At 45.6% G+C, this 15560-nt stretch overlaps 1 protein-coding gene across 1 annotated transcript in view; it reads right to left on the bottom strand.

Moving 5' to 3' along the window:
• Nucleotides 1-4453: 4453 nt before the first annotated feature.
• LOC6730750 (protein O-mannosyl-transferase TMTC1) overlaps nt 4454-15560 on the bottom strand; it is a 41400-nt gene continuing 30293 nt past the window's right edge. The window contains exons 4-8 of the mRNA XM_016179438.2: nt 12012-13429; nt 11792-11906; nt 5124-5604; nt 4976-5060; nt 4454-4898 (exon numbers count right to left, since the gene is read on the bottom strand). Of these exons, the coding sequence (XP_016023167.1) occupies nt 4558-4898; nt 4976-5060; nt 5124-5604; nt 11792-11906; nt 12012-13429 (2440 nt within the window). The 3' untranslated portion in view covers nt 4454-4557. The remainder of the gene's footprint in view (nt 4899-4975; nt 5061-5123; nt 5605-11791; nt 11907-12011; nt 13430-15560) is intronic.

The raw sequence follows: 15560 nt of genomic DNA, 5'->3' as shown, positions 1-15560 counted from the left end.
AATGTGTTTCCCAATGGCTGTGCGGAGGTCTGCGGAGCTCCTTGGGCGCTTTCTGCGACCCCGAATTGGGTAACCAAGAATATCGCGGGCCATCCGTCCGACTGTTTGTGTGTGCTTTGTCTTATTTTCATTTCGCCCTGCTGCTTTTTATTTGTTGTCTGTTATCTATTTGTGTTTACTTTCCCTTCGCCATAAGGCGACAATCGCTTCCATCGCCATCACCGTCATCATCATCATCATCATCATCATTGGCATCTCGACATCACCATTTTGGGGCCTTGGGTGCGCGGTAATCCAAGGATGATGATACTCCCCTAAACTCCTCAAACTAAACTAAATCAAAACCGAAATCGAATCGAATTTATTGTCATCTCCATTTTGCGCCTCAGATTATGCCAGAGATTCCGTCCTCGAGTTTCAATTTCAGTGTGAACTTTCGCTCTTGGGTTCACAGCAACTTGGAGTTGTTTTTCGCCATTTCGATGCCCAGTAGTTGGGGACTTAAAGGGTATGCCAAGCTTCCAAGGGGTTTGTCCTTGTAACTAAATGTTAATAAGCCAAAGCCACTGAACTTAGTAAAATGCCCAGTAAAATGAAACAAACATTTAATCATTTACGAAGCCTTTTGCTGTACAGGATATCACTCAGTCGAATACTTTTGCTGGGAATGCTTCACTTGGCCTGAAGCTACAGGTTATGATGATTGCTGCTACTCTGTGTTTTGTGTTTTTGTCCTCGGTGCTTTGGCATTTTGTCTGCTTTTTGTTACCGCATCGCCCCCGCAATTTCTGCTGATTGTTGTGTTTTGGAGCAGCTGCAATCAAAAATACATCATTGATGGAGGAGCAGCCGGAGGAGCTCCGTCCACCGCTTTAGTACTTGATTTGACTTGGCCATAGTGGCAAACTGATGCTGACATGGCGGCTTACCCCGAAACGACTTCACTTTCTCCAGCAATTAGTCGGGCTGCAAGTTAAGTTGCATGTTGCATGCGATTGGGAAAATTTAATTTCCACCTAATTGTTTGAAGGGGGCTTCTCCACTTTCCCAAGCTCCACTGACAGCCCCAGAAAGCTGAGAAAGTGTGTGTGCGAGTGGGTGGGTGGGTGTGTGGCATGTAGAAGCCGCGATTCCACTGCCAGCAAGTTGGTTTTCCCGGCTTGGCTTTTCCTGCAGCTGGCGTTGCGTTCCAGACGTTCCAGACAGTCCCAGACTGAATTGCTGCAGTTGACAGCGGCTGCGTGCGGCTTTGCACCACCCACTCCCGTGCACCACCCAACCACCTAACCACCCCCTAGTTCGGGAACCACCCGGAGTGCGTGTGTGTGGGCGTTGCATTGATTTTATGGGCTTGCACATTTCATCATCACAACTTTTTGTTGCGTCTTCTGATTGCGGCTCACAATGCGTCAGATGCAATCATTTTGTTGCCTGTCTGGATGCGGTTTTCCGCTGTGGCCCAGCTCCAGCCGGAAAATGCATCACCAGCGGACATATATTATTCCGCACTCATATGTTTGTGTACACAAATAGGGTAATGGGATTTTAAAGGTACTTTAGCTGTTCAGCACATAGCAATCTTTAATATGCTTAAACTATAGTTCTGATTTAAGCGGAATATTTGTTAATGTTTAAAGTAACTCATCCAAAAATGGCATTACTGGGTTACTGCTCAGTTGAAGTTGCATTCGAAAGGTTTATGAGTTCAAACATTTGAACGAGAATTGCAATATAAAACAATTTCTTCTCTTTTGCACTTTTTGCCTCACCTGTAAACAAATTCAACAAATTAAGTTGTCAATGTCCCACTTTCCTTGTTTTTGCTGCCCTTCTTCTCCGCTTTGACCCCACATATTCGACTCGATTTGTGACGAAAAAATTGGGAAATGGGAAATGGAAAATGGGAGATGGGGAATGGGAAATACAAAATAATAGAAGCACAAAGAAGGGCAAATTTGTTTTTGATAGAAAGTCATGTCAAAAACAATGTCCCAACTATTGTGTGTCATCCTTTTTTGTCCAGGGTGCAGTGGGCGGCGGGGCGGGGCACTTGAAAATTGCGCCACAGACCCGTTGAGTTCGAGTTGACCCTCATCAAAAGCTAACTAAAAACTTTTCGTTTTACTTTAGTTTTTATTCCGATTCCCGTCCTATATGTCCCCGCATAGATATATCTGTGCTATCTCCGTGTGTGCATGATTTTGTTGTTTTTGTCTCTTGACCAAAGTGGAAAATAAATGGTTCCACAGGATGACCATTTGCGTGGTGTGCCTGGGAGTATGTGTGTAGATACAGTGTGGGACAAGCGAATAGCTACCTCATGTAATTAGCAACTCAAAGTAATTGAATATAGAGCTTAAATAATTAAGTGCTTACATCTTACATCTTGCCTCCCATTTATTTCAAGTAATAAGATGACTACTAGCAATTTGCCCGCTGGTGTGCGTGTCCTCTGTTCGCATAAGCGTCTCTTCTACCGTGTATGGTCGAAAAGTTGAAAGCCGAGCGTCACTTTTTGCACAATCCGAAAGAACAACAACAACATCTGTGGGCAAAACAAAAGTCAAAAGGAAAAGCCAAACAAAAAATCCAATAGAAATTTAAACAGTTTGACGCATTAAATACTCATTGGGCAACTTGCCGACTTGTATTTTGGCACCCGGGTGACTATTCGTTTGGTTTTCTCGAGGTTTTCGGGTGCTCCAACCAAAAAACCACAAACGAGTGTTCGAAAATTTTGACACACCATATGCGCCTGATTTCGTCCTTATGCAATATTCGACTGAGCAATCTAATTAGAAGAGAAGTGATGTTTTAGTTAATTAATAAACGGCTGCCAATCTGGATTTTCTTATATATCAAACAGCGCACTCCTAGAACTTTGAACCTTTTTCCTTTCAGGTTGTAACTCCCTCACCCACCGATTTGACCTTAATAATACGCACAAATCTGTTGAATGTCAAGGGTCTCAGTTGGTTAAGCCAGAATCTCTCGAATCCATATTTAATTATGGATTGCAGACCCACGCCCACATCTCAGGGCAGTTAACCCCTTAGCCGGCGCAAGGGCCTAGACTTAATTAGGATTCCGTGCTCATCCCGATGATAGTCATAGTCATCATAATCATCGCAGCCGTGTGTTTGGGGCGACGGTGTCGGAAGTGCCACTTCATCAGTCAGTATCGAGGCTGCCAAAGCCCCACAGCGACCAACTGTTTTCCAACTAGCCGACCATCGCTACACTGGGAGAAACAGTGGTGTATAAGTATTAAATTAAGGAAATAAAAGCCTTTTAAATCTACTCTATGATCAACATGATTACATAGTTTCAGCTAGCTTCAGTAATATGAATAGAAATTTTTTGTTATATGTTTGTAGATCATTGCACTTTTTGTTTGCAGTGCACTTTATTAAAGGGGTGCGCAGCGATGGGGACCGGTCGGTTATGCTTCTGCGATTGCGGGGCATTGCTTCACCGGGAGTTTGTGTGTGTTTTGGGGCTACTGGGAGTAACTGGGGGCTACTCCCCTTTGTTTGCACTCCCGACTGACGAGGGCCCAAAGGCGTTTTGCAGATTTCGTCGGACGTGTGCCTGTGTGTGTGTGTGTGGTTTTTGGTGGATTTAGTCGAGGGGCATCTGCTCGGCTTAGCGCTAAAATGTGTGTCTACCTGGACTCCATCCACCTGTCATATTCGGGTGGCCAGGTGCCCCACTGTGCGTCTGTGTGTGTGTGTGTGATGCTGATGGAATTTTAATTAAATACTCGGGTGTCTATGTTAATTTATATGCGCATATGCTTAGCCAGACCAGCCAGTCTGGGCCTGAGCAATTCCATTCTAAATTTTACACATTGATATGACGAGGACTCACCTTTGAAGTGGCTGCGCATGTTTGTGATTAAGAGCTTTTTGGGCCCTCGTGTTCGAGCTCGTGCCCGCGTCCTGCTCCTTAACTCAGTTTCATTGTTTAAAATTTAATTATAATTTAATGCTTAGTAAGCACTATTTCTCGCATGAAACCCCTCGCTTTGGCCACCCATTCTGGTTGCTGCGGTTTTCCTTTTTGCCAGGCCACTTGATGTTATCACGTCGCCATCCGGCTGTCTATCGGTTGAGTGTCTGGCTGTCTCACCCACTCGTTGCCAGGACCTCTGGCTTTGAGCGAGCCTCTGTTTTCGATGCCCTTCAAGCCTTTTGGTCTCATCAGGCTTTTGTCTGCGTTTAAGACCCGTCGTCACCTGGCTCCGTTCACCCAAACGAAAGCTCCAAAGACTTGATATGGAAATAATTCGCAGCGCGGTTTGGCTTTCTGGAATTTGCGTCGGCAACAGATTGGCATGTTCACATAATGCTGGCTAAACTAATTGCGGTTGAAAGGAATGCGCCTTAAATTGTTGCTCTCGCAACATAATATTTGTTTAAATACCAGGATAAATGAATTAGAATCCTTTAAATCCGGTAAACACCTTTCAATCATTGCTTTCTTTATTTTTACAAAATATATATTCTCTTCTATCTAAAATTTATTTACATTTTTTATTTCCCTAGCAGTGTATTCTCATTCGTTCTCGTCCTTGTGCACATTCATCCTGGCCAGGTTTGCTCTGCTGATGGCATGTCCTGGCTGGAGCTCCAAGGCCTTGTGATAGCACGCCACTGCTTCCTTCCGAAGACCACGCATCTGCAGGATGGCGCCCAGATTGGCATGGGCATGGGCAGCCAGCGGTTGCAGGGTGACTGCCTTTCGATACCACAGCTCTGCCTCGGCCAGGCGATTCAGCAGACGCAGTGCGTCCGCCACGCAGGATTGCAGGGTGTAATCCTGGGGTGCCAACGCAGCGGCTCGCAAGCGAAGACTGAGGGCTTCATGATGACGCTCCTGCTGCTCCAGGAAGTCGGCTGAAAGGAAAAGTTATTGTTACATATATAAATTAATATCAGTACGGCTATAAACCATGAAAATGACCGATTCTTACCATAATGATGATGCGAACTGGGCTCCAAGGGCGCCAACTGCAGGGCTCTTTTGAACCAGGACTCTGCCTCCGCCAGGCGGCTGCCCTGCAAGTCCAATAAAATATGTTATTACACTATCATTGGGCATGCGGCATGTGGCAATCTTACATTCCTGGCCAGCGTCTGGCCATAGGTGACGTAGGCTGCCCCCTGCTCCGGCTGCAATTGCAGGGCCAATCTCTGCTGATGCTCGGCCTCGTTCCAATCCTGCAGCTCCGCCAGGATTTCACCGAGTCGCAGATGCAGCACAGCCCTCTGCTTTTGAGGCAGCAAAGGCAGAGCTTTTAGGGATTCCCTCAGCGCCGCAGCAGCATCCCGAAGTCTTCCTTCGGAGCGGTAAAGGACACTCAGTTGCAGGTAGCAGGTGTAGCGAGCCTCCACGTGGGCACCTCGATCCCGCACCCCACTCCCCTCCAGACGAGCACCGGTCCGCAGCACGGAGATGGCTTCTTGCCGATGGTCGCCCAGGGAGATCAGGGATGTGCCCAGATTCAAGTAGGCCACCGCCAGCTGGGGTCTCAATTCGATGGCCCTGCGAAAGCATGGAACTGCCGAGCTGAATTTGAGCTGCTTCTGGTGCACCACGCCCCTAAAATGTGGCAAGGAAAACAGGGTATAACATTTATCATCCATTAAATAAATTCTTAAATCCTTCCTAAGTTCTTTAAGTTAAAAGCATTGCTTAAATGAATGGGTTTCGAATGCTTTAATTGAAAGAGTGACTTTATTTCCTTGCTGTCTCCCTCGTTTTTGAGCACCTAAGCATCTTTTATTATTAAATTTTAGCCAAATGTTTTACAGAATTAAGCATAAGCCATTCTGGCACTTTGGCTTGCTTCTGCAGCCCAACAATGCACTTGAATTTCCAAGGAAATGCACTCTTCATAGTTTTTGCCCTTCACTTCACAGAAGGAGTAGTTGGAAAAAATTGTTTAAAAAATATGCGAAATGGAAAAGGGAAAACCAGGGAAAGTAAAGTTACTTAACTCGAGGGCTGGAGCCTCCAAAAGTGTTGGGAGTAAATTAACTTTGAGTTTGCTTTGCTGCGGTTTCCACCGGCTAATTGCACAGTGCTGACCTTCAAGTTGATTTTAGCCGGCTTTATTAAATCAACGGACAGCCGGATTCCCCCATCTCGATGTATATATGTGTATACATCGCCCACACATTTCCATATATATGCACATACTTATATCACTTGTCGTCTGGTGGTTATCCTCACATATCCCTACACATCCTGCCAACCCGGATGTCTGAGGCCCCAAAAATAGAGAACACAAAGTTTCGGCGGATCGCATGCATGGATAAGTGATTCTAAATAAAGGCAGCGTTTTGTTTGCAACATTCCAGAAGAATGTGGCAAAATAAAGCCAAGCCCAGATTGCTCCTATTTCTGCAAACCAGCCACATCTGCAGCAGCAACAAAATAATTCAAACAAACAGCGAGTCCTGAAAATGTTGTGTTGAGTAGCGACAAGGCTATAAAATCAACAAGAGGGTCGATTGTAAAGACTTCGGATTTTGGAAAAAAGGGGATATTTATGCAACTTTTAAAATCAGTCAGGAATACAATATTAATACAGAAGTAAAATATAAAAAGGGAGGGATTAACTTGCAGGTTTTGTTGAACATTTTAATATTGCACAAAAATATTGTTCTTCGATTTAATTTCGGAAGCTTCACACACAAATTAAATAAATAAATAAAAAAATATATTAATTCAGGATTTTGTTGTTTTTGCCAAGTAACGCAAATATAGAACCCTTTTCAGAAAAACCTACAAATTCACATTGTCATCGTGGGATGACTTTTAATATGGGCAGCTTTCTTCACAGGCCACCCTAACTTTATCTACGAAATTTACATATCCAACCCCATGGATTCGCCGATTAGCTTTTGCACCAGATACTAGATACTAGATACTCTACTTTGGAGTGGGTGTGAGCAAACTTTTCAATGAACACTCGCATATGCCGGCGCTTGGAGAGAGGGCTGAATTTGTTTAAATTTTATTTTCGAATGAGCAGCCATTCGACATTCCATGTTGAAAATCCCTCGTTGCCCACAATTTCATTCACCGATTTTCCAACCTCACTCTAAAATTTGTATGCTGCAGTTGGGGCTGCATTTCCACAGCAAGGAATAAAAAAAAAAAGAAATGGGGAAATAAAACAAGCGAAAAAAGGAGCCGAGTGAATGCATGCGAATTGCAACCGAACAACGCATGGATTTGCTCAACTGAATATTGAGTATTCTATTTTATACTATGCAATGCCATGCGGGCCAAAAGAAAAACAAGCCATGTTATTCTATTTATTTTCATGGGTTTCCCCCATTTTCCACCCTTTTTTTCTTTGTGCAGGTAAGCAAACGGCAACTGAACGAAAATAAAACGAGCAGAAAGAGTGAAAACGAGAAATCGAATTATACAGCTCAGTGATTTTTTGGTTTTGGTGTTTGGCTGCCTGTTACTTTGACTTTCCATCACCCATCACCCACTTCCACCCACCACCACCCACCACCCATCTTATCCTTTGCTGTGGCATTTTGCAGCTAAAAATCAGAGCATCCCCGCCCGGCGCAGCAGCACAACAAATCCCTGACAGTTGACTGGCGCATCAGAAACAGAAGCAGCAGCTGAGGAGCTGGAGCAGGAGCAGAAGCAGGAGCTATAGTTGTAGCTGAAGCTGCTCCTTGCAGCAGGGAGCAACAGGATGCTTTATGTTCCGGGCGGTGGCACGTGGCGGGATCGGAAAATCCATAGCCGCAGGGCGCAAGGTGCCGGCTAGAGATATCCCGGCTATTGATGGCTTACGAGTAAATAATGTACAAACAGCTGCTTATCCGCGACGCACTGGCACCCCGGAGCTCCGTTCCCGGGTGCTTCTTCAATGGGTGGCTGCCGGGGTTGAAGGCCACCTGCCATTGATTTTCGATTAGAGAACGGAAAATTCTTAAATACCACACCACTCCATCCACAAGCCATCGCAGGTTCACAGCTCGCCACAGCGCTTAAAGCTTTCATTATGTAAACGTTTCAATCTGCTCTTATGACTTTCGGACTAAGCAGCGCTCATAAAATCTATTAAAATACAGAAAGTGTGCAACAAAGTAGTCGTAAGTCAGGGTACTTAATTCGAAATACATTTACATCAAAGAACCTAAAATCAGACTTGAGTTTCTCAGCTTTTCCTGAAAAACGGGTAGTTCTTCATTCAACTGAAATTTGTGCATAGTGTAGCCAAATTGGAGGCCATGGAAGAGGAGCTGCTCCGGCTGCATTCTGCAAGTGGACGGGGCAAAAATTCAATCAGACAACTTTTCGATAAGCTGCAAAGGCAACGCAGGCTTTCGCAGTGGGAAAGTGGGCGAGAAAAGCGTTTTAAACTTTCCACGGCACTAAAATGAAATCTCTGCCTGGGCTTCCCAGCACTTTGGACTTGGTCAGAGGCCAATGTGCCAGCGGCTAGGCATCCGGAGGAGTGGGAGTTGTGTCCAAAGCCATGGCCATTCACCCACTGAGTTGGCCAACGTCTAGTGTATCGTTTTGAGCCAAGTTAATAACCTGCAGGCTAGCGAAGCCTTAGCAGTTATGAAGTTCGCGCTTTGCTTTTATGTCATTGACATTATTTGAAATTTTATCTAAGCCGTCAACAGTTGTATTTTCTTTCTCCTCCGTTCTCCTCCGTTCTTGGCTTTTTCATATTTTATACAAGGGTCTTCCCCGAGGATTATGAAGGATATTGCGGTGCGGCAGGATATTCTGCCCGGAGTACTTGTTACCCAATTAGAAGGGATAAGTAAATGGACTTTATATGGGTTATACGGATTATTCTAGTAATATTAAATGTTTAACTAATTTTAAATTAAGATTTAATGACCTTTTTCAATACGGCTTTAATGAAAATAAAACAGTTTCTCGTTTTGTTCATCTCGTGTTTTATGCACTCATCACATTTCAGTGAGCAATAAATGAAAAATATTTATTAAATCTCATTCAGGTATTGTTAGAAAATGGAGCCATGCATGATAAACTACACTTCTTTTCAAAAATAATCGTCAGTATGAGCATTAATGTAACAGTCTTCCATAAGCCGATAATCCGCTCATATATAAACACAGCCACACAAATAAGCAGTTTAAAGGGGCTTTTTCGGAGCCATGACGAGTGAAACAAAACGCTCTGGTTAAATATTTATTTAAATGAGGAAAGACGGAATTACTGCATATTTGGCTTCCATTGAAACAGAGCGCTTAATACACTCACGGAGTTAACTTTTCCTACCCCCCCCACCGCCCAGTTTGCCATAGTTTTAGCATCCACTTTTCTCGAAACGAAGGCAATTCGGTGAAGAACGATTATGGTATTCATGACTGAGGTAGGAGATTCCGTTCCCCAGATGCTGCCATTGTCCGTGGCTCCCGGGAGTTCTCAGCAATTATTTGTATTGGGCTCGGGCTCCGCTCCTCAACAGCCTTTTCCCCCGGCGGAAAAGCTGGAAAAATGACTTGGCAAGCGAGCGAAAAGGGATTTACCTACAATTTGCCAAAGAAGCAAAGCGAACGGATTTATTCTCCTTTTTTTTTTGGAGCGTAAAGCCTATTATGTCAAACACAATAATCAACAACAAGCGGGTAGCAGCAGCAGCAACACTACTGACAACAGGGCGTATGAGCAACGACTGCTTGGCAGTCGCTGCAAGGACACGCGGCTATTAGGGAAAGTGTGAGGAGTGAAAGGAGTGCAAGGAGTGTGGGGAGTGCGAGCAGCTCGAGGAGCGGCCGGCAGTGGAAGTGACGTTCTGCATATTCAAAAGGAGTGGCGCAGTCAGCTCACAAACGCCACAGTGGGGTTGGTATGAAAGAAAAACTATAATGGATTGGTACTGAACAACATTATCCATGTATCCATTATTAATTGATGGTTGTACTTATTATAAAATGTAAAGATATGCCATATTAAATGTCCATTGTTAGCTTTTCTGAGACGCTCGCTAGCTGATTGCCCCACTAATTGAATTCCACACAGTTTTCGACAAGCACTTCCGCTTTTCTGCCCAGGGTGTCTTCGATGGGGCGCCGAGTGGCATTCGTTAAGCGTTGGCATGTTTGCGCTTCTCTCGTAATGCATAGTCCTGCTGCCCAAATCCCAGCGGAAGGACGAGCACGAGGACGAGGATGTGGCAGTCTGGGCACAGGGTTCTCAGTTGGCGGTCGCCGTTAGCGTCGATGCAACGAGTAAATTGCACTATGACTGTACAAAGCTGGCTCGGAGTGTGCCTGCTATATGTCCAAAGTAGAAGTGTCATTGGCCCCGGAAAATGGAAACGGGGGAGAGGGGTGGGTTTGGGAAAAGCCTGGGAAATGCGGGGGATAAGCAGGATGCCAACGTCATGCGTCAGCAGTTTTATTTTCTCATATTGTTGCATCAAGTGCAGCTTGTAAGCACAAATGCCAATTTCTCCCATGTTGTTACTATTTTTCTATTCCGATTCTGATTCGGATTCAGATTCGGATTCTCATTCCCATTCACATTCCCATCGCAGTCGCAGATATGCTATTGTTGTTATGTTTGTGCAGGACATTATATATGTCGGGGCTTTTGTTTATTTATTGTTTTAGACAAGGGAAAAAGTCTCGAAATGCCGAGGAATGCAATTGTCGCAGCTGCTGCTTTATTGCATTGACGAACGTATTTGAGTTTGGCCATAAAGGATCGCAGACAGAAATGAATACATGAATCTGGTGACAAATTGGGTCTGCACTTTAAGCACATTTTTGGATGATTTGAAAACCCATTTCGAGCTGCTCACTTATGCATTTGTAACTTACGAATTTCCAACTAATCTTTAGCAAACATTTTCCCAGCAAATATTGGCATAGGCCCCCAATCCTTACTTTCTCGAGAACCCTTTAAACGGAGCATGTGCCTTCGATGGAAATTCCAACTCCAACTCATGTGTACTTAGCAACCGGCCAGCAATTGCGAGTATCTCGAAGAATCAGAGTCTCACTCGTAAGCCCATTCAGTTTTGGCCTAATTAACAGCATATCTGCAGGGGATTAGGGTGCGCAATGGCTCTTGCATTCATTTCAGTCGTATTGTTTCAAAGGTTCCGTTGCTTCTGCCCCTTACAAAGGTACAAAAGGAGTACAACCGGCGGGAAAAAAGGGGGTTGGAAGGGAAAAGCGGGGCGTGGCTGTGGCTGTGGGCGGGTAAAAAACTGAAACCAGCAGCTATTTGCTGTTGATGGCTGCCGAGTGCATGCAAATTGCCACCCAAAAGATGCAAAACATGTGCCCCCTGCGCTGGAGCTAAAGTTTCTGACCGAGTTGATTTGTATGCGCGATGCATCTGGGCAGTCTTCGCCCGCCCAGGCCAACCCAACCACCCACTTGCAACCACTCTTTTTTGTCGCTTTTTCTCAGATGTTGTCCGAACGTTTTTGCCGGCAAACGGAAGAGGGAAAAGAACAGCGACTACAGAAGCATCTGCCATTCGGCATTAAGAGCAGCCCCCAAGCCAGCCACCCGTCGCCGCACCTTCGCACCACTGACCCACCATCGCACCACCCAATGCCCAAGGTCGCGACAGCTATTCACTTTGTGCTTTTGAATTTTCAAAAGACGGCCAGCAAAAACTGACATCATTTTGTGGATTCAGGTTCCGTGTTGCGCGGCTAAGGCGCGAGACTCGCTTCAAAATGCAAAGGGTTTTCGGATTTTCGTGTTTCGCGTTTTTGGGCACCACCACATGGTCGGTAGCGTTTACTCACAGATTAAAGTGAGCATCAGCCATGGTGGGCCGGTGTCCAATGGCCATTCTCAGAGCGAGCTCCGCCTCCTCGTATCTTCCTTGGGCACTCAATACGCTGCCCAGGTTGCCCAGAGCTGAAATATATAGAATAATATATTGATTTTACCAAATGCTGTAGATAGATTCAAAATATTTCTTGTATTTTGTACAAATGAATATCTAAGAAAGTGTGCACTCACCCTTTGGAGGATTTATAGTGATGGCACTGCGGAATAGCTGCTCCTCATCCCGCCAAGCCAAGTTGCGCCTGCAGGTGCGCAGTCCGTGGATGCCAAGGAGCAGTGCCAGGCCGCAGAGAAGCATCAGGCGGGATCGCCGGGAGCTATTGACCCGCTGCCAGAGATGGCCGAAACCGAGGCCAAAGAGAAGACAATAGCCAACACTCGGCAGATAGAGCACCCTTTCGGCCATTACGAATCCCACGTAGAAAAGCAGATTGCTGGCGGGCAGGAATGGCAACACCAGGAAGGCAGTGCCCAAGATGGGGGCTGCTGTCCATGAGGTGCTTTTCGAGGGCGAGAAGCTGGAGTAGGTTGCTGACGCAGAGCGATAGCTGGGGGCAGAGAGTTGGTGGTGGCAGGCGCAGGTGAGGCCCAGCCAGGTGTGGCAGCTATTGCCGCCCAGTCGCCTCAGTAGGGGCAGCGAAATGTTCGCCACCTCCGCAAAATCCATCGGTGAGGCTGCCCTACGCAGTCCAGATCCCTTCCACAGTATGGCAATTAGGGATCCGTAGAAGCCAGCCGTCAGGATATTTCGGGCATCCCAAAGCGTTCTGATCCGCGGCACAGCCTCCATTCCCCAGTCGAAGCTTAGCTCCTGTGGCCAGAGGAGAATCCCAAAGTTGGCCACTGGCAGGTACAGAAAAGTCAGAGTCCTAGTCCAAAAACAGGATTCATGGGCCATCGGATTGTCGGCGGCCGAAAAGGCGGTGAAGGGGCGTGGCAGGAGGCTCAGTCGACAGTAGAGGGCGCACAGTAGGGTAAATCCCAAAATGCTAAGCGACCGGATGCGGCGCTGAAAGTTGAAAGAAGCTAATCCTGAGAAGGATCCATCACACACCTTATCGCTATTTTCCCGACCGACAGTCGACAGGACATCGCACAATCCGCACAGCAGCAGCGCCGTGATGGCCGTCTCCTTGCAGAGCAGTGCTGCCAACGCCAGGACTATGGTGAGCATGAGGGATCCCCACTCCCGGTTCATCATATGGCGGCGGTAGGAGAGGTAGGCGAGCAGGTAGCAAACACACGAGGCCAAATCCGCCCTGCCCACCAAGCCGGCCACCGCCTCCGTGTGGGCGGGATGAACGGCGAACAGAGCGCCGGCGGCCAGGACGCCAATGCGAGATGGCAGGAGCGTTCTCGCCACCAGGAACACCAGCCACGTGGCCACACAGTGGAGCATTACGTTGACCAGGTGATAGCCCATGGGTGTTATTCCACCGGCGAGGTAGTTCAGCCGGAAGCTGAGCACGCACAGCGGTCGCCAGGAGCCGTGGGATCCACTGTCCACCAGAGGAGTGCCCCAGAAGTCGTTCCGCAAAAGATTGGCCAATGGGCGAGCTCCTGTCACGTCGCCATTCGCCAAGATGGCGCGCCTGCAAAAATGATAAAAGAAGGAACATAAAGATTTATGCAGTTACACTGACACAAAATACTTTTATTTATTTAAAATAATTAGGAAGATAAATTATGGAATACAAGTTGTTATGGTCACCTTTTCGAACTAATTAAAATAAAGTGATATTTTAGATTTCATATAATTAGCTATATTTGGTGCTTATTTTGTGGCTCCTTATTTCAGGAAATTGATATGTAGACTCACATTACCTCTGCTTGGAATGGACACGAACAACCTGTGGCACACCTGTCCAATTAATTAAAATGATTAATTGTACAGCCAGGACCTGGTCTATCTCTCCTCATTTCTCACACCTTCCATCTACAGTTCCCCAAAGTGGCCGGATCTCCCCGAGTTGACTCCTTTCGTCTCGTCTTTCCTGCTACACGAAGTCGGAGAGTCCTGGATTCCATGGGACCACTTCTATGGTCCTATTTACTTTGCTTTTACTTAGATTGGTAAACTTTGCGGTGGGGAATGTTTGTTATGCAAACGGTTACATTAATCCACTTATCATTCATATTATAAATATGTGGTTTTTATTACAACAAATTGTAAAATTGTAACTCTGTTTTTTTTTTTAACGTACTCATTAATAGAAACCACTTTTTTATGGATAGCGTGTGCAATGGTCTGCTGTACTCACTCGTGGCAATTTCATGTCTGCCCATTTTTATTGTCCTTTTGTTTTTGCACTCGGCATAAATATTGTTAAAGTGCCAAGCGACAGTTGACTCGCCTGCCCCGCCCCCTTTTTCGAGCGCCCCACCCCTCCCCCCACAATCGTCCTTGCTGTGCACTTGCCACTTGATTAATTGCCGATTTGCTGGCGTATTTTGTGCCTTTGTTGTAAGACAGCACACACACACACTGAAACAGCAAACAGCACACCGGTGTCATTGTATTGGTGACGTGGTGGAAGGTCCTTGGTAATTGCCTCGCCGTTGTAGCGCTCCTTGTTGTCCTAATCGATTTGGCCGGCACAGTGGCTCCGCTCCGGGTCAGGTGGCCATATAATCAGGGTTAGTTTGTTATCGGCGTTGTTGCTGCTGTTCTGCGGCAATTTATAGAGGGCTTGCAATAATACCTTGGCCATTTTATGCATAATTAGTTTTTAGATGTGCCCAGCAAATGTCATTAATTAACTTTCCAACTTTGCACAGGGCTCTCAGTTGGGTTTTCCGCAACAATATTGCATCAATATATTTATCAATGTCACTCGATTCGTTGAATTGAATAACTTTTAGGAGTTATAAATGACACAGTGTTGTGTAAATGTTAATCATTAAGTGCTATTTAGCCTGAATGTTTGATGTTTGGCAAAAAGTTAATAGTCCCGTTTAATCTGTGTGCGCGCTAATATTAAAATTTCACCAAATATTTCCCATTAATAAATTGTATGTATTTACATTGAATATTTGCCGATTTGCTGGCACATCAATTTATTATATTTATTTTACTTGTTGAACATTTTTTGAAATAAAATCCGTTTGATTACGCTCGCTTAAGTCACATTTTTAATAACTGAAGCTAGTATCGTTTCATTTCGCAAATGTTAAATTAATTTCATTCTGTTAAATAATGAAGTTATGTGCACTGATATTTACTTTGGCTTTTTTCCGCCCCTCGGCTGTAGTTTTAGGGTCTTTTGGGGTGCACAGGAGTTCAAAGGTCGGGCAAACAAATACGTATCCAACATGCCCGGAGGCCACCGTGGGTTTGGAAAGTCCACAGAAAAGTCTTGTGCAAACACATAAGTTAGACAGCATTTTGAATAAAAATTGGGCATTCAATTTAATATTTTATTTATCATTCGAATTCGAATGCCACGGGTGTGTGTGTGCAGTTCTTTCATTGCCAGGGATATGGTAATAAAAAACGAGGTGCTGCAGCATGGCGTTGCCACAAATTGGGTTTACAAATTCGCCGCAGCGACGTGCCCAACTATAAAGCAGACTTATTGCCAAGAAGGACCTGCGTCGGTGGTGCCCTTTTTTTCTGTAAGTGGTTTTCGGGTGCGGGACGCAGCCCCACTCATCTACACTTCACTTCCAATTGGCATTCCGAAGAAACCAGCGCCCCACTTCCCCGCATCAGCCGATCCCTTT

This window comes from Drosophila simulans, chromosome 2L, assembly GCF_016746395.2.
Source record: "Drosophila simulans strain w501 chromosome 2L, Prin_Dsim_3.1, whole genome shotgun sequence".
In the NCBI taxonomy this organism is placed as follows: Eukaryota; Metazoa; Arthropoda; class Insecta; order Diptera; family Drosophilidae; genus Drosophila; species Drosophila simulans.
Note: the sequence above shows the minus strand (reverse complement) of the source record. Positions and strands in the feature narration are given on the sequence as shown.